The following is an 18,530-nucleotide window of genomic DNA, read 5'->3' on the forward strand; positions in this document are numbered from 1 at the left end:
TCCATTTTTAATTCCCTTTGTACCCAGTGCTGGATGAGGTTGACGAAGCAGTATTTGCCTGTTTACGTTGGTTAAATTGCTTTGGAACAGGTCATCAGCCTGTCATTAAGCATGGCTAACCAGGAGACACTCCTGTTCTTACTGCCAACAGTAGACATGATGGAAGGATTTGCAGGTTGATAATCAACTTGTTTTGGCACATGGCTTCCTTGGCCATCAAGTTCTGGAATGAGACTCGAACACTGCTCAAAGGGCAGGAGCTGTACCTTCTATGTTACAAGACCTCCATTTTCACTCCCTGGCCCCTTCATGATTTTCTGTCCCTCAATCAAATATTCTCATGGCTGCTTCTGTTTCAAAAGTTTGTTTTGTATAATAAAAATTCTCCATTGCTGATGCCATCCTTAGTAAATCTTCTCCATGCCCCCTCTAATGCAGCCTCTCTTCTTATCCCCTAGGCCACTGTTGATAAACATATGGCTTCTTAACCACTGTGTTTAACCTGTTAGGGACCTTGAAGGTCCTATCTATTCCTCTCTCTTTTCAGAATCCTATTAGTTTTCTTGTATGTTTCCTCAATTATTTGTCTACCCCAAAGGTATTACGTCACACGTTACTGGATTGACTTCCTTTTGCTGTTTTTCTGCTACCTGACCAGTGCATTAGTATCTTTTTATAGTCTCCAGCTTTCTTCCTTGAGGATCTCTCGACTAAATTCTTAGCGCCTGTGGATTTCTTAATTATGCCCTTACATTTAAGTTGGCATCATTGATATATACTACTCTTTGCATGGTACCTGGGACTGTGCTCTGCGGATCCCTACTGAAAGCAGTTGTATGTTTGCAAATACCAGCTGACTGTTTTCCTATACTCCTTGCATTGAGCCAATTTTGGTTCTTTCCCTTCGATCCCGTGGGCTGCAATTTTTTGACCAGTCTATCAATGTGGGGTATTGTCAAAAGCCTTGTCGAAACCTAGGTAGACTTAAAGGTGCTCATCTCTGTGATCGTCATTATAGAGTCCTATAGCACAGAGACCGGGCCTTCGGCATGGATTAGTTTGGGCCTACCCCATTTCCCTGCACTTGGCCCATATCCTTCTAAACCTTTCCTATCTATGTATTTATCCAAATGCATTTTGAATGTTGTTAATGTGTACGCCTCAACCACTTATACTGGCTGCTTATTCCATATACGTACCACCCTCTGTTTTTTAAAAAAAAAATGTTGCACCTCTGGTTCCTTTTTATTCTTTCTCCTCTAACCTTAAACTGATACCCTCTAGTCCTCGATTCCCCAACCCTGGGAAGAAGGCTGAGTGCATTTACCCTATCCATGAATACACAAGCTTTAGTTGTGTTAGTCATTCACCATCTAACATTTTTTTAAAAAAAAATCCATGCCAACTGTCCTTGACTAATCTGTATCTGATTTTCTCATCAGGTTAAGTTGACTGGTGAGTACTTCATCTGGTTAACTGTTGCTCACTTTTAAAGTAACTATCCAATGTCCAGAGAGGATGGGAAAATGATGGTCAGGGTCTTCACTGTTTCTTTCCTTAACAGGTTGAGATATATTTTATCCAGGTCTGGCAATGTAATTACTTTCAAGGATGTTAAATAGCTCAATGTTTCCTGTCTGTTTATCCCAGCTGGAGAAAGTGAGGTCTGCAGATGCTGGAGTATCAGAGCTGAAAATGTGGTGCTGGAAAGGCACAGCAGGTCAGGCAGCATCCAAGGAGCAGGAGAATCGACGTTTCAGGCATAAGCCCTGATGAGGGCTTATGCCCGAAATGTCAAATTTCCTGTTCCTTGGTTGCTGCCTGACCTGCTGCGCTTTTCCAGCACCACATTTTCAGCTCTGTTTATCCCAGCTGACAGTTCTCATCTTGCCTTGTTAACTACAAAAATGGCATTGTCCCTCTTTTGTGAAGACTGACACAAAGTAATCATTACAAAGCATGCCCATGTATATCTTCCTCCACTGTGCATAAGTTATCTTTTTTAATTGGCTTAACTTTTTCCTGAGCTATCGTTTTAACCTTTATGCATTTATACATCTTTGAGCTTTAGTGTCCAAATTAATGCCCCCTCTTTGCTTTCCTAATTTCCATTTGAATTTCACCTCGGCACTTCTCATACTCCAGGCTTTCTGCAGTGTCGGGTTTAATTTTTAAAACAAATATTTGCAGGATGTGAGCATTGCTGACAAGGCCAGCACTTATTGCCAAACTGTAATTGCCCTTGAAGCAGTGGTGAGGCCCAGGTACACCCACAGTACTGTTAGGGAGGGAGGCTTAGGATGTTGCAACAGTGAAATTGCGCCATATAGTTGCTAAATCTGGATGGTGTAGGTTGGAGGGGAACTTGCAGATAGTGGTGTTCCCATGTATCTGCTGCCTTTGTCCTTCTATAGGTAGCCATGGTCATGGGGCTGGAAGGTGCTGATGATGACTAGGCCTAGAATATTATCCTGATGAGCTTTTGAGCCAGGTGGCTGGGGTTCAAGTCCTACCTGTTCCAGAAGTGTGTAAAGATGTCTCTCAGCAGATTTGATAACATACCTGTCCTGAAGAACTGGGGTCTTGTGTCAGGAGACCCAGGTTCAAATCCTACTTCAGAAGTGTGTAATAATGTCGTTGAACAGACTTACTAGAACATATAATCCCCTGAAGATTTCCTGCAGCAATGTCCCAGTGCTAAGGTAATTTGCTTCAACAACCACAACCTTTGTGCTCCATATGACTCAGGCTTGTTCAGAGTTCTTTGGTGGATTCTCATCAACTTCAATTTGCTAAGAAGACTTGATGAAATGATGTTTAGACTGACTGCCCCCAACTCAAGGCTCTAATGAAGTGAGGAAAGCTGGCAGATACTAAACTGAGCATCTGTCAGCCGGTTGTATTAAGTGTCTATAGATAACTCTGTGGTGATTCTTTCATTTCAATACTGATGATGGTGAATTGGTTAGGCGGTAATTAATAGCACTGAGTTTGTGCTGTCTTTTGTGGACACAATGTACCTGGGCCACTTTCCAAATTGCCAGGTAGGTGCCAGTATTGTTTCTGTTCTGGAGCAGCTTTGCCAGGAGTGCAGCTTGTTCTCGAACAAGTCTTCAGGACCACTGCCAGCATATTGGCAGGGGCCCATAGCATTTGCAATATTCAGTACCTTCAGTTGTTTCTTGATATTGTGTGGAGAGAATCTCATTGGCTAGGTACGAGCATCTGGGATGAGGCTGTGGAAATCCACTCACATTTCTGGATGCAGTTTGTTGCAAATGCTTCAGCCTAACCTTTTGCACTGATGTGTTGGCTTCCCCCACTATTGAGGATGGGGATATTTGTGGAGCTGCCTCCTTTAGTTGTTTAACTGTCCATCACCATCATGACTGCACAACTTTGATCTGATCTGTTGGTTGTGAAATCTATTAGCCCCATCTATTGCATGCTGCTCCCGCTGTTTTGCATACAAATCATCCTGTGTTGTAGCTTTCACCTTGGGCCTTGTTTTTAGCTCTGCCTATTGCTGCTTCTGGTAATACACTCTGACGCTGTCTTTGAATTGGTGCTGGTCCCCTGGTTTGTTTCTCGGTTCATTCGAAAAGAGGAACGACTGACTGCACAGTCAATACACAGGGCTGCCAGTCTAAATTGTGTGCTCCAATCTTGAGGCGGCTAAGATTTATGCCTATTTTGCCACGCTTTACACCTTTTAATATGTTAAGTGTTTTTGACAATGTTTTACACTTGCTTAGATCAAAACAAAAAGACAATTTAGTGTGGATGGAGGTTATTTCAGATGATGGGTAATTTGTGCAGTGCTGACATACAGCAACAAAGGTTCCAATTGAAACCAAATTTGACAAAGGAAATAGGTTTACACTTGTGTATTCCTGTAAGTTCACTCCAGTGAGCACACCGTCAATGCATTAAAAGGTAATTGAAATCCATTCTCTTGCTCAACAGACCTTGGTGTAGGCAGGTGATGAGAAATGTTAATTAGATTCTGGAATAGGTCTTGGCAGACAGAAGGAAATAGATTCAACAGCTTTTTGGTATCTGTTCTATCCTATAGAACTGAGGGTTTAATGTCTGACATTGCTACTTCAGTTCAAACCTCATTCATTCAGCAGAAATTATGTTGGGAGCATATTAAATCCATTTATAACAATCCTCGAATTGAACTGAAATGTGTCAAAGCAACACTCTGCTGCCTGTTTGCCTTTAGTGTACTAATTACAGTGTACCTCAGTGTAATTTGGGCAAAGTGAGATGGTAGCTATTAGAAAAGTGGCATTTTGCCTGAATTGGAAAAAGGCTGTAATTTGCACAGATACAATCAAATGTGCCTGTGACTGTCTCTGCATAAGGCCTGACAATTTAGGAGCAGAAGTTAGACATTTGGTCCAATGAAACAATGGTGAGCAGATTCTTACCCCCACCCCCCTGCGAGGGATGCATTCCAGGATCAACCACAGATAGGAGCAATCCCATCCATTTAAATGGGAAGAGTACCTTCCCAGCAGCCTCCTGCTCCCTGGTTCTGGAACATTCCCTTTTATATGTATGGGCCATGGGAAACCGCAGAAAATGATTCTGCGGATTGAGGGGGGGGGGGGTTGCCCTGTAATTGGTAACTCCACTTTCCTGCCTTTTCCCTATAACTCTCAATTCCCTTATTGATTTAAAAATCTGTTTATCTCTGCCTTAAATATATGAAGTGACCCAATTTCAACAGACCTCTGTGATAACAAATTCCACAGATTCACTGAAGAAATTTGCTTCTCATTTATCTTAAATGAGTGATTCCATACTCTGTGATTATGCCCATTAGTCTTAGACTATCCCACAAGGGGAAATAACATCTCAGTATCTACCATGTCAAATCTTTGAAGACGCTTGTGTGGTTCAGTAAGGTCATCTTTCATTCTCCTAAACGCAGTTAAAGGCCACAACACCAGGTTATAGTCCAACAGGTTTATTTGGAAGCACTAGCTTTCGAAGCACTACCTCTTCATCAGGTGACCTGAAAAAAGATTCCTGTAGCAAAATCAGAAATTGCTGGAGAAATTCAGCTGGTCTGGCAGAATCTGTAGAGCAAGCAGAATAAATGTTTCTGGTCCAATGACCCTTCAGAATGCTCTGAGCATCCATCACTGGACCTGAAATGTTAACCTCCTCTCTCGAGATGCTGTCAGACTGGAGTTTCTCCAGCAATTTCTTTGATTACAGATTTCCAGCATCTGCAGTTCTTTTATTTTAGATTTTTATTTCCATTTGCCCCAGGAGTTAGCACTCCTTCTGGTAGGAGAAAATGGCTCATGAGACTCATCATCTAATCAATGGCGTGGCGTTGTTGGACCTGTTGTTGTTGTCTTGGCTTTTTATATTTTGTTTCCAATTTGTAGGTTGTGGGTGACGCGAGCAACTCTACGTCTTTTGGGTCAGGCAGCACCAGGGGAGCAGGAAAATCGGCAGGATTCCTGATGAAGGGCTTATGGCTGAAACGTTGATTCTCTTTCTCCTCCGATGCTGCCTGACCTGCTGTGCTTTTCCAGCACCACCTTCTACTCTACATATATTGCCCTGAGAAAATTGGACATCTTGTATAGCCGATGTTTTATTTTGCAACTGCCTCATACTGGCTCAGTTGAATAGAAATGTCCTCCCCACAATAGGTGACTGCTCATTGGACTCTCTCAACTAACTTGTTTTACCTGACTTCCAGCCTACATTTCCTAGCATTGCTATTTCTGTGAATCTAATCTCTTGATCGCTCCATTTAACTTAGTCAAACTGGAATGTATGTAGGATTAAGATGGCCCAAAATGTTTTACAACCAATGACCTACTGCAATATTTCTGCAGTTGTAATGGAGGCAGACGTACACAGCAGTGTTCCACAAACCACCGACGGTGGGTTTTACAAACCCACCGACTCCCACCCTACCTCCTGCAAAAATGCCATCCCGTATTCCCAATTCCTCCGCCTCTGCCGTATCTGCTCCCAGGAGGACCAGTTCCACCATAGAACACACCGATGGCCTCCTTCGTTAGAGACTGCAATTTCCCTTCCCACGTGGTTAAAGATGCCCTCCAACGCATCTTGTCCACATCCTGCCCCTCTGCCCTCAAACCCCACCCCTCCAACTGTAACAAGGACAGAACGCCCCTGGTTGCTCACCTTCTGTCCTGCCAACCTTCGCACCAACCAAATCATCTGCCGACGTTTCCGCCACCTCCAAACACTCCCCGCCACCAGGGATATATTTCCCTCCCCACCCCTTTCTGCCTTCCGCAAAGACCGTTCCCTCCGTGACTACCTGTTTAGGTCCTCGCCTCTCCTCTTCTCTCCCCCCCCCTTCCTCCAAAACAACCCACCCTCCCTTCTGGCACCATCCCCTGCCCCTGCAGGAATTGCAAAACCTGCAGGTGCCTCTTAGAGCGCTTTAGGGAACATCTCCGGGACACCCGCACCAATCAGCCACACCGCCCCATGGCCCAACATTTCAACTCCCCCTCCCACTCTGCCAAGGACATGGAGGTCCTGGGCCTCCTCCACCGCTGCTCCCTCACCACCAGACGCCTGGAGGAAGAACGCCTCATCTTCTGCCTCAGGACACTTCAACCCCAGGGCATCAATGTGAATTTCACCAGTTTCCTCATTTTCCCCTCCCCTTCCCGCCCCCTCCCCCAGTTCCAACCTTCCAGCTCAGCACTGTCCCCATGACCTGTCCTACCTGCCTATCTTCCTTTCCCACCTATCCACTCCACCCTCCCCTCTGACCTATCACTTTCATCCCCACCCCCTTCCACCCATTGTATTCTGCTACCTTCACCCCACCCCTCATTTATCCCTCTACTCTGCAGGCACTCTGCCTCTATTCCTGATGAAGGGCTTTTGTCCGAAATGTTGATTTTCCTGCTCCTCAGATGCTGCCTGACCTGCTGTGCTTTTCCAGCACCACTCAAATTTAGACTCTGGTTTCCAGCATCTGCAGTCCTTTTTTTTTAACCTGTTCCACAGACCACTCGGGCAAGTAACCGGATCATTTCTTTCCCAATTCATGGACTAATATTGGCCAGTAGAACTTCCCTACTCGTGTAAATAATACCATTGGATCTCTTGGACCCATTGAAAAGGATAAACAGGATCATGTCTGAAGATTGCAGCTTGTTTTTTAATAAAATACACTGTTTCTTCTATAGAGGCGTTCGAATGATTATTGGTGTTTTTCTGCATAACCCACACAAACCCCAGTATGAGTCCTAGTCAAAATCTGGCAATGTGACTGTTGGACTCTGAGCTTGCTCCATTCTAGGTTTTCATCTGTCATCTTTCAGTGCCTGTATTTTCAGCTGTTGTCTGTTGGTCAGTTCTGTTGCATTGCTTTTCAAAAGGGAAAATTTGAGTCTGGATCCTAAGGTCTCAATGCTAAGCTGCAATACTGATAATCCTGTGCTGGGAAGATTTGAGGGGATTTAGTTAATCCTCAAGTGTCAAAGGGGAATGGTTAGATTGTTTAATCCAACTTAGCAGCAGTTGAGTAGGCTAATCCACTCTGTCTGCTTTTCTTTTTCCTTGATCTTTTCCTTTTTTTTGGTTTCTTTCTACTTGCCTTCTGGAGAACGCTCTGTCACGGAGACAGTGACCATCGCAGCTTTGCCAGGTCCAGAGTGGAGAGGTTGGCACTCTCCGGAAGAAACATCAAAGAAGCGCTTCGCAGGAGGCTCCACAGCACTGATGATGTCTCCTAGCCAGGGGACGAAACGTTTGCAACTAAAACTTCCAGCTCGGCGAACAGAACCACTACAACAAGCACCTGAGCTACAAATCTTCGCACAAACTTTGAAGAGGTTGGCAGTTGGCAGCTTGTTGCGACCTGGAGCATGGCAGCAGCTGGGGACCTGGGTCAGGACTTTGACAGTTGGAGATTGAGCTCAATGTGGCAGTGAGGGGGGTTCCCTGGCATCTGTGGCAATGGTGGGGAGAGTAGGCAGACTGAGGTCTCCTGGAGAGTGGGCCAAAATGGAGGAGATCAAGCCCTTGGAGGGAGTGTGAACCCTGTATGGCTAAACTCTTAAAGAAGGAATTTTTAGCTTAGTCCTAAGAAGGACTGTAATATTTAACTCTGTTTCTCTATTTCCATGCTTTGTGTTTGTACTATTGTACTGAGGTACCTTTGTATCTATGATGATGCCAGGAATGGCAACATTGTACACTTTTCACTGTGTACTTTTGTGCTAGAGAATATGTGACAAAGTAATCTAATTCTAAATTTGGGTTCCATCTTCTTGGTTATTGTGTGAATGTTCCTTGCCACTTGTCAGCCCAGGTCTTGTTGCATTCGAACGTGGTGTGCTTCAGTACCTGAGGAGTGGTGAATAGTGCTGAATATTGTGCGATCTTTGGTGAAAATCCCCATTTCTGAACTTATGGTGGAGGGACAGTCATTGATAAAACTGAAGATGGTTGAGCCAAGGACACTACCCTGAGGAGCTTGTGCAGAAATACCCTGCAATTGATATGACTGACCTCTCAACAGCTGCAAGCATCTTCCGATGTGCGAGGTATGACCCCAACCAACAGAGGAGCCCTCCAATTCCGACTGACTCCAGCTTTGAGAGAGCCCCTTGGTGCCACAATTGGTCTGCTGCGACCTTGATATTATGTGGAGTTACTCTCCTCTTGTCAGCTCTATGGTCCATGTTTGGATCAAGGTTGTAGTGAAGTCAGGGGCTGAGTGGCCCTGGCAGAATCCAAACGGAGTGTCAGTGAGCAGGTTACTGTGACACAAGCACCATTGGTGACCCCTCCCATCACTTGACTGATCATTTGAGAGTTGACTGATCAGATGGTAATTGGTCTTGCCTCTGCTTTCTGCCCATGTGCACAGTGCCAAGTGTTCACTCAGTAACTTTCTACTGCAGTATGTGAGAGAGACTGAATTGGTCATGCTGTGAATTGAGTGCGCATACCTCACTGCTGTCTGCTGGTACTTGGTGGTAGTTGATTGGGATAACGGTAAGAGGATTGTAGCAACTACATTCTTCGGGGAGCGCAAATTGTCAAAACAGTCAGGTGAAAAACTGAAAATCTATAATTTCTCAAAGGACTCACTGTTCAGAACAAATTTGAGCTCCTGTCCTGAAATGAGTGAAACCAAAAACCTTGCAAGTTAGACCCCAAAATAAACTTGGTTTCAAATTTCAGTTTCTTGGATCAGCATGGCTGACTCTGTTCTTGGCTCGACCATCTCCTCCCTGCTTGAGTGGCAGCAGTACTACAATGAGCCACCTTCCTCTTTTAAAAGCCAAAATTAAACCCCTCACACTAATTTATGCAAATTGAAGAAACCATAATTAAAATAGCTTAGCAGCTGTTCAATTCTAGTACTGTTGACTGACTGTCCTTGACTTCCAGAAACTTCTGTGTGTGCAGAATAGTGTGTGACAGGATCATTTGCAAGGTAGAAATGTCTTATAGTATCAAATGTTGGTGAGGGAGTGCAAAATTCAGCGGGTTAACCAATGCACAGACATCTTTAGGTTGCACTGAATTGTTGATTTTTTGCAGTGACAAAAATGTCTGTTTTCTTGGACTGAATGCAAGGGTTATTTGCAACATGTGGAATTGAGATTGAACAGGCTAGGACTTATACCGCTCAAAAAAGAAAGGTGACCTGGTAGGAGTGGTTTGATGGATTAGACATGACGAGATACTTTATCTTGTGGTGACCAGGTGAAGGGCCATAAGTATAAACCAGCCATGAATAAATGAAATGGGAATTTAGAAGAAAGTTTCTTTTAAGTTGGAAGTTGTTGGAATGTGGACCTTGTCCCCATAGGGAGTCAGACAAAAAGTGTAGATGCAATTTACAGGAAGCTAGATACAGAAAGAAACCGGCTTCCTGATATGTTCCACCACCTGGTTTATCTACCTTACTGTAATTTTGTCAGTACATATCCTAGTTCCCTTTCCTCTTGTGTACAGACCTAGTTTTCTTTTAGATGCATTGATATCATTGATATCATTCTAGTGGTCATGAGTTCTACAACCTTGTCATTGTTTGGTTAATTTTTCCCTATTTCTCCATTGAATTGATTGGCAAGGATCTAATTATGGTCCAATTTGGAATTCCATTTCCACTTCTGCTCTGTCCATCTCCCCCATCATTTTCAGGAGCTCTACAAGATCACCTCTAGGTATTTATTTGAAATGTCTGCAGCCCTGTATGGTTCAGTCTTTCCCAATAGTTTGTATTATCTCAATTCTGGTGTCATCCTTGCAAATATATTTTGGACGCACTTTTATGTTTTTGTCTTGTTTTTGAATACACAGCTTTCAAAAATAGTGTTACTCACCAAGTAGTATTTCCTTTGCAGTTGTGGGTTTGATTATCTTGACAGTTATCAGGCTTTTTGAAATGTGGATGTGATGCTAGTTAGGCTGCATTTCCGGTTTCTTCCTAGTCAGCCACCAATGCAGGCCTCTGGCCAGGCCACTGCAGCAGACATTGCCATGGATAGGTTGGAAAGGTGACTTCGGTCTGCAATATGGTTTGACTTCCAATGTGATAATTATCGAAAAGTTCCAAATACATCTTTGAGTTTTTCTCCGTATTCATGCTGTTATCAGGATTGTTATACAACTGGTAACTTTTCTAGGCAAGCAAGGTGATATCGACACGCAACATACTTTGTAATTATGCCATTTCTCAGATACCTGAATTAATGCTGAGTATCAAAAAGCTCAGCACGAGCGGGAAAGCCACTGGGTATTGGTTCAAAGTAGTGACTGTAGAGTCTGAAAAGGTCCGATCTAAAATTACACGGTGCAAGCCATTTGTTTAAATGAGTGGATGTTGTTATATAATAAAACCAAGCCGCGCCACATTGTGCTTCTCTATTTGATTTGAAGTGGTTTGTTCTGCTCTGCATTTAGCTAACCTATTGCTAAATCTGAAAGTAAACAGATGTGTTTAATTCTTGCAGTCAAATGTCAGGTTGTTCCTGATTTACCTGGAGCCCCACCAAGAACAGAATTAAAAGGGAACAGTATTGTTTATAGATTGCAAGATCCTATCTTGCCACAACAGTAATGGCATGTGTAGTGTAACTTAAATCATTTTGATATTTTCATTTTAATAATTTGCTTCCCTGCTAACTGATTAGTTTTTGTATGCTTATTTAATTACAAAATGCCACCACGTTCATGCATGTTTTTGTGTCTGCAGTATGCTAAGCTGCATGCCATGTAGTTTTGGCAAACATCCAACCAAAGGCCTCTGAGTTGCCAAGTTGTGTTTTCCAGTTCCAGTGATGGGGTGCTGTGAAGAGTTAGTAATTGTGCTCTGTGTGCCTGGGTGGGATGGGAGCAGGGGGAAAATGGAGAGCTGTTGCTGTCCTTTCTAACTGCCTAAATTCCTCTTTCAAAACCGTTTCTGTCACCTCCTTGGGAGATAGGCGGTGAAAGGACCTCACTATTAAATTGCTGTTTTTCCTACTCGGCTGTTTTCATCAAAAATGACATGTCTGGAACAGTGAATTTTGACACTGGGTTATAGTCCAACAGGTTTATTTGGAAGCACTAGCTTTCGGAGCGCTGCTCCTTCATCAGGTGGTTGTGGAGAAGAAGATTGTAAGACACAGAATTTATGGCAGAAGTTGACAGTTGTGATGTAACTGAAATTGTATATTGAAAAAGACCTGGATTGTTTGTCATTTTAAAAGATGAGAGACTTAAACAATCCAGGTCTTTTTCAATATACAATTTCAGTTACATCACAACTGTCAACTTCTGCCATAAATTCTGTGTCTTACAATCTTCTTCTCCACAACCACCTGATGAAGGAGCAGCGCTCCGAAAGCTAGTGCTTCCAAATAAACCTGTTAGACTATAACCTGGTGTGATTTTTAAACTTTGCATTGTGGGTTAGCTGGGGTGTCCATTCTGAGAGGTGCCATTTAAAAGCCTCATCCTGCAGTTCGTCTTGTTGAATAAAGAAGTTTCTTCCATTTTTGCTCTGATAAAGGAATATGTGGAACTCCTCCGAATAGAAACTACAGGTTAATCTTTGCTTTCTGTGCTAAGTGGAGGGGCAGTCTGTACTCTTCTCTGACCAGACACACTCTGGTTGCACCAGTTATACCATGCATTGGAGGACTAGCGCACTGTGCCTGTATCTGAAAAGAAAGATCCACTGAAGTGAAAAGCCAGAGCTCCTCACGCAGCACGTTTTGATGTTTGCCATGTTCCGGTTTATGAAACCAGCTTGCAGCCTTACCTTGAAACAAGAGTTGGCGTGGTGAACCTTTGCTGCAAAATGGCTCAAGCACAGCGCTGTCTAGAACCAGTACGGGGTGAGGTACCTGGAGGACAACCAGAACTAATGGAACCGAATTTCCAAGATTTGGTACTTATGGAAGAGTAAAAAATGAGGTCTGCAGATGCTGGAGATCACAGCTGCAAATGTGTTGCTGGTCAAAGCACAGCAGGTTAGGCAGCATCTCAGGAATAGAGAATTCGACGTTTCGAGCATAAGCCCTTCATCAGGAATAAGAGAGAGAGAGCCAAGCCGGCTGAGATAAAAGGTAGGGAGGAGGGACTAGGGGGAGGGGCGATGGAGGTGGGATAGGTGGAAGGAGGTCAAGGTGAGGGTGATAGGCCGGAGTGGGGTGGGGGCGGAGAGGTCAGGAAGAAGATTGCAGGTTAGGAGGGCGGTGCTGAGTTGAGGGAACCGACTGAGACAAGGTGGGGGGAGGGGAAATGAGGAAACTGGAGAAATCTGAATTCATACCTTGTGGTTGGAGGGTTCCCAGGCGGAAGATGAGGCGCTCCTCCTCCAGCCGTCGTGTAGTTGTGTTCTGCCGGTGGAGGAGTCCAAGGACCTGCATGTCCTCGGTGGAGTGGGAGGGGGAGTTAAAGTGTTGAGCCACGGGGTGATTGGGTTGGTTGGTTCGGGCGGCCCAGAGGTGTTCTCTGAAGCGTTCCGCAAGTAAGCGGCCTGTCTCACCAATATAGAGGAGGCCACATCGGGTGCAGCGGATGCAATAGATAGCGTTCCGCAAGTAAGTTCCGCCACAAGTTCACCTGTACCTCCACACACATCATCTATTGCATCCGCTGCACCCGATGTGGCCTCCTCTATATTGGTGAGACAGGCCGCTTACTTGCGGAACGCTTCAGAGAACACCTCTGGGCCGCCCGAACCAACCAACCCAATCACCCCGTGGCTCAACACTTTAACTCCCCCTCCCACTCCACCGAGGACATGCAGGTCCTTGGACTCCTCCACCGGCAGAACACAACTACACGACGGCTGGAGGAGGAGCGCCTCATCTTCCGCCTGGGAACCCTCCAACCACAAGGTATGAATTCAGATTTCTCCAGCTTCCTCATTTCCCCTCCCCCCACCTTGTCTCAGTCGGTTCCCTCAACTCAGCACCGCCCTCCTAACCTGCAATCCTCTTCCTGACCTCTCCGCCCCCACCCCACTCCGGCCTATCACCCTCACCTTGATCTCCTTCCACCTATCACATTCCCATCGCCCCTCCCCCAAGTCCCTCCTCCCTACCTTTTATCTTAGCCTGCTGGACACATTCCTCATTCCTGAAGAAGGGCTCATGCCCGAAATGTCGACCCTCCTGCTCCTTGGTTGCTGCCTGACCTGTGCTTTTCCAGCAACACATTTTCAGCTATGCATTTATAAAATTGTATAAATGATGCCAGGCATTCCTTAATAATTGAATTAATTCATAAAGTTATATAATGTTTTTGTTGTCCTGTTAGTTGAAATTAATCAGAATGGTTCAGCCCTTTCCTGCTTCATGGTGATCTCTCTAGATTTTTTAATGTATCTGAAGAGGTTGATTTTCTGATGCACCTATGGAGCAGTTGGGGCTTGAACCCAGGCCTTCTGGCGCACTCTGGCATTAACCGCTGCACCACGAGAGCCCCTTGGGCAATATTTTCCCATGCCAACAGCTGCCCTGAAGCTGTAATTTGTGTTAAACATGAGCTGGTTTTATGGCATGTAAAGTTTTGCCTTCACATTAAAATTAAACAGCATCTTGACCATTGATGGAACGGTTTGATCCATTGGTCTGGGGTCAAAAACATTGCTGCGATTACTATCTAATTTTGCCTTTTTCCCTCTCGTTATCCAGACTCAATCCGACGATGTTGTCGTAGTATCTTCCAAATACAAGCAGATGTATGAGTGCAGGCTACCGGCTCAAGCCCTGAAATTTCAGCAGGAAGCTGAAGATGAGACACAATCCTACTCTGGGCTAGGGATCTCTGAGCTACTGAAGCCGATGCATGCAGCACCTTGTCTTGTAAAGGTGAGGGTCTCGTTTTGGCAAAATGAAGTTAAATGTTTGTCGCTTTAAGTGAATATCTATTCTTTTAAATCTGTATCTATTTAGTCATTCTGTCGTCTTGCTGGTGTCCTTGCCCTCTTCCCAAGCAGTTGAATTGTAAGAGCAAAGTTGTGCAGCACTAATGTCATAATACATAGTATTTTTGATTGCTGTTTGAACAGCTGCCTTCTCTCCCACCGAACTCTTCCCCAATGTTCTTCGCCTGGGGGATTTGCCATTTTGCTGTGATATAATCCTGGCTCTGCAGACCCTGCGGTAGCTCTTCCTATTGGCTATTTTACCTGCAGGTTTGAAGCATTAAATTTAGCAAAGACCTAAGAGACCCCTACAACGTCCATGTATGCTTACATCTACAACAACGACCAGGATCAGAAATCCTTTCCCTTTTCTTGAATATTTTCTGGTCCTTTTTATTTTTGCTGGAGGATTTTCGTTTTGCCCTTTTTGGCTGATGATGGACGACTGAATAAGCCAGGGGTCAAACAAGAGATCCTTGATATCTGATGGTGAGGTTTACCAACTGCATTGTAGAGCCGTGAACCCTGCATGTAATTAGGGCTGTAACTCTTCCTTTGTGCCAGTGTACTGCAACCTGTTTCTGTTTTGTGTAACTTTCCAAGACCGTATTCAAATGTGCAGTATTGTAGAGAGGCACATAGTGGCAGAAGTTGAAACCAGGGCCTAATCTCTTTTCAGAAGATGGGTGTTTTACTTCACTAACACAATCATTGTGTTTCCATATTAGTCCTTTGATTTGAGAAGGTTGCTAAAAATGGTTTCTGGTAGTCTTGCATGTAGAACAACAATTGAAAATGGAGCCCAGCACATTGGCTTCTGCAAGCTGGCTGTGACTAGGTAATGAACTACACCATAAAATGTTAATTCCTACCCTGTCCTACAGTCTCCCAAATGTTGAAGTAGTAAGGAAAAGGAACAACTAACCTGAAACAAAAGTAATGCTTTATCGACCCGGAAAAATATGACACTGTCCCATTCTTTTCCAACGGTATTTTTGGTTTGGTTAAATTGCAGTTCACTGTCAAATCTGTTTCATTGTTGGAGCTTGCTTTTCTCTGTTTACTTATAGACCAAAGACTGGTGGACATATGAATTTTGTTATGGCCAACATATCAAGCAATATCACACAGAAGGTAAATAAAAAATGCTTTTGTTAATATAATGTTGGTTTTGGGTTGTTTGTAACTTCTCACTGGACTATGTTGGCTCTCAGCGTTTCACATTCCCCCTCCTGCATTTTCTGAAACTTTTTAGCACTAGAGGTGCTATATAAATTTGTAAAGCCATTTTATTGGACTTTAAATCAGCTCTCTATCTGTCTACCAGTCCCAAAATTTCGGGTGATGGGTTACTTTCGGGATTTTCAAGCTGACCACTATGATATTGACTCAGTCCCCTGGCATCACGGTAGCCTACACACTTACCAACGCACTTAAACAGCGGTTAACGAAGCTAAAGGATCCGTTAGATACTCCCAGCAAAACTAGCATTGTTTACAACATATCATACAAGGTGTTTTTTTAAAAAAAACGACATTGGACAAACAAGCAGGAAACGTGCCACCAGGATACATGAACACCAACAGACATGACCCACTCTCACTGCTTTCCATACATACAGACAAAGGTGGACACCAGTTTGACTGGGATAACACACCCCTCCTAGGACAGGCAAAACAAAGACACGCACAAGAATTCTTAGAGGCATGGCATTCTAACCAAAACTCCATCAATTTAGATCCCATCTACCTTCCCTTGGGGAGAAAAAAGAACTGGAAATGACATCACCCACCTTAAGAAACCAATACCTATAAATAGAGAGGTGGGACATACCACCAGCGCTTCACTGGGGACTCACTGATGATGTTACCTAGTCATGGTGACGAAACATCTGAAAACCTTCCAGCTCAGCGAGCGAGCTTACTTCTATACTTACCATCAACCTGAGCTACAAATCTTCTCAAAAACTGCCAAAACCTGTTGATCTTGTAAAACTGATCCAGTTCCATTCAAGTGCAAAGCTGGTGTTCCACTTCCCTCCAACTTTCTTAATTGGTGAGACTTACTGACAAACCTTGCTCCCTTGTACTGGAACAAGCAGCTATAGGAGTTTGTAGCATTCTGGTGCTGGTACTGGTCTTGGAGAAACAGCCACAAAGTCAAAACTTAACCAAAATCACAAAAGTCATATATTCAGAATATTTAACGTGTGCTGCCAATAGAAATGAGATTCAAAATATTTCTCTGTAGTTATGATATTCCTACTAATCTGGGTTGACTATAAACCAGTACAGAGCTCTCATTTTTGACTTTGGTAACCTGTGCAGAGAAATGGATATTTTACCTTCCCCATTGTCAGCCTTACTCCCCAACCCATGTCTGCAATTGAAATGGTAGGTATCAACCTATCCCTGTCCTCCAGATAAAAGTTGCCCTCATCCCTTGGAGATGTTTACGCTAGGAACGTCTATATTATAATGCAAGCAATAATTTTAATAAAAGTGTGATTTTTCAACTCTTTGTCTTCACTTTACTGTGTCAGTGCATATGCCTGATGCTGCTCGGCAGACTTGAACTCGAAGTAAATTTGTTTTATTTAAAGTGTCTGTGCTACATTAAGGCTCGTTGCCAAATCACTGCATCTGCAGTGTTGGTCGTGGCCTGTTTATGACGAGAGATTTCTGGCCTGAAAGCTTTCCTAAAGTTAGGGATAATGTTCGAACAGGCCAGCAATGTAAAAACTGTAATGCTGACCTCTTAACAGGTGAGTTGAGAGCTCAGGCAAGAACTTAATGGTGACTGAAGGCAAAGCACTGAATGCAAACGAGTAACATAGTAAGGAGCTGCCTCCAGAAGGTGGACTCTGCTGCAGGAGTCATTCTGGATTGACATGCAATGTTAAAGGGCTGCTGACATTGTCAGCTCGATAATGTAAATGCAGTGTTCGTGTCGCACTGCATGCAGTTCTCAACATTTTTCCTTTATTTTCAAGACAGAGTTTGCATTTTAGCTTTAATTTTTTTGTTGTGCTCAGATTCTGAAGTTAAAGGAGATGTGATGTATCTTGGGTTTTATGAATCTGAATTTGACTGGAACAATGAAACTGCCAAGGTAAGGATGAATTCCGATCATAGGTAGGCTAGTCTGGTGTCAATCTGCTGCAGGTCCCAAAAGATCAATGCTTTAAGTAAATGCTGTCCTTAGCCAATTTGCTTTGGCTGTTAATCATTCAACTGATGCAAGATTAACTCTGTGGTTTTATTTTCCCTTTTATTTTAAGTTGAATTTCTGAGGTTTGAACAAATCTCGACACTGAATGGTATGTGTCGGCTGGGGCTCAATGGTAGCCCCCTCACCTCAGTCAGAAAGTTGTGGGTTCCGGTTCCAGTCCCACTCTGGAGACTTGGCACTTCAGTGAAGTCCTGAGTGTTGCACCATGGGAGGTGATGTCTTTCAAATGTGACGTTTAAACAAAATCATACTTGCTCCCTTCTGTGGACATTAAAGATCCCATGATGTTAGTCGAAGAAGAGTAAGGAAGTTCTCTTTAGTGGCCTGACCAGTGTCCATCTCTATCCACCAACTTCACTAAAACTGATTATCTGGTTGTTTCTCATTGCTATTTATGGGACCTTGCTGTGCGCAAATTGGCAACTGCATTTCTTTACAATAACAACTGCACTTCAAAAGTACTTCATTGGCTATAGAACCTCCTGAGGCCACAAATGGCGCAATCAAATGCAAGTTTTTTTTTCCCACATATATAGTTCACCATTGCAGCATTGAATTGTGCGCAAATATCTATCTCTGATTTCCTTGCCTTAATAAATAGAAGCTATGCATTTTTGTTTTTGCTCTTTCTCGAGTACTGCAAGCCCATGGGACTGCAAGGTAAGATCATAGGGCAGTGCAATTGCAGCATTTTAATGCCTGGACAGGTTTTACCTAATTTCTGTTTCATGTGGATATGGAAAATGAATGCTTAACAGAAATTTTGTAATTTTTTTAAAAAGACAAAATTCCCTCCGTCAAATGCTGAGCTAAAATAAAGTGAAATCTTGCAGACGCTGGGATATATGAAATTAAAGTAGAAATGCTGGAAGTGCTCAGCTGATCAGCTTGCATCTGT

The 18,530-nt window shown here is 43.7% G+C and overlaps 1 protein-coding gene across 3 annotated transcripts in view; it reads left to right on the top strand.

Annotated features, from left to right (window-relative positions):
* os9 (OS9 endoplasmic reticulum lectin) overlaps window positions 1–18,530 on the top strand; it is a 45,765-nt gene that overhangs the window by 999 nt on the left and 26,236 nt on the right. For all 3 annotated transcript variants that reach the window (XM_060821050.1, XM_060821052.1, XM_060821051.1), the window contains exons 2-4: window positions 14,169–14,345; window positions 15,472–15,535; window positions 17,436–17,512. In XM_060821050.1, the coding sequence (XP_060677033.1) occupies window positions 14,169–14,345; window positions 15,472–15,535; window positions 17,436–17,512 (318 nt within the window). The remainder of the gene's footprint in view (window positions 1–14,168; window positions 14,346–15,471; window positions 15,536–17,435; window positions 17,513–18,530) is intronic.

The sequence above is a fragment of the Hemiscyllium ocellatum genome, chromosome X (genome assembly GCF_020745735.1).
Source record: "Hemiscyllium ocellatum isolate sHemOce1 chromosome X, sHemOce1.pat.X.cur, whole genome shotgun sequence".
Taxonomy (NCBI): Eukaryota; Metazoa; Chordata; class Chondrichthyes; order Orectolobiformes; family Hemiscylliidae; genus Hemiscyllium; species Hemiscyllium ocellatum.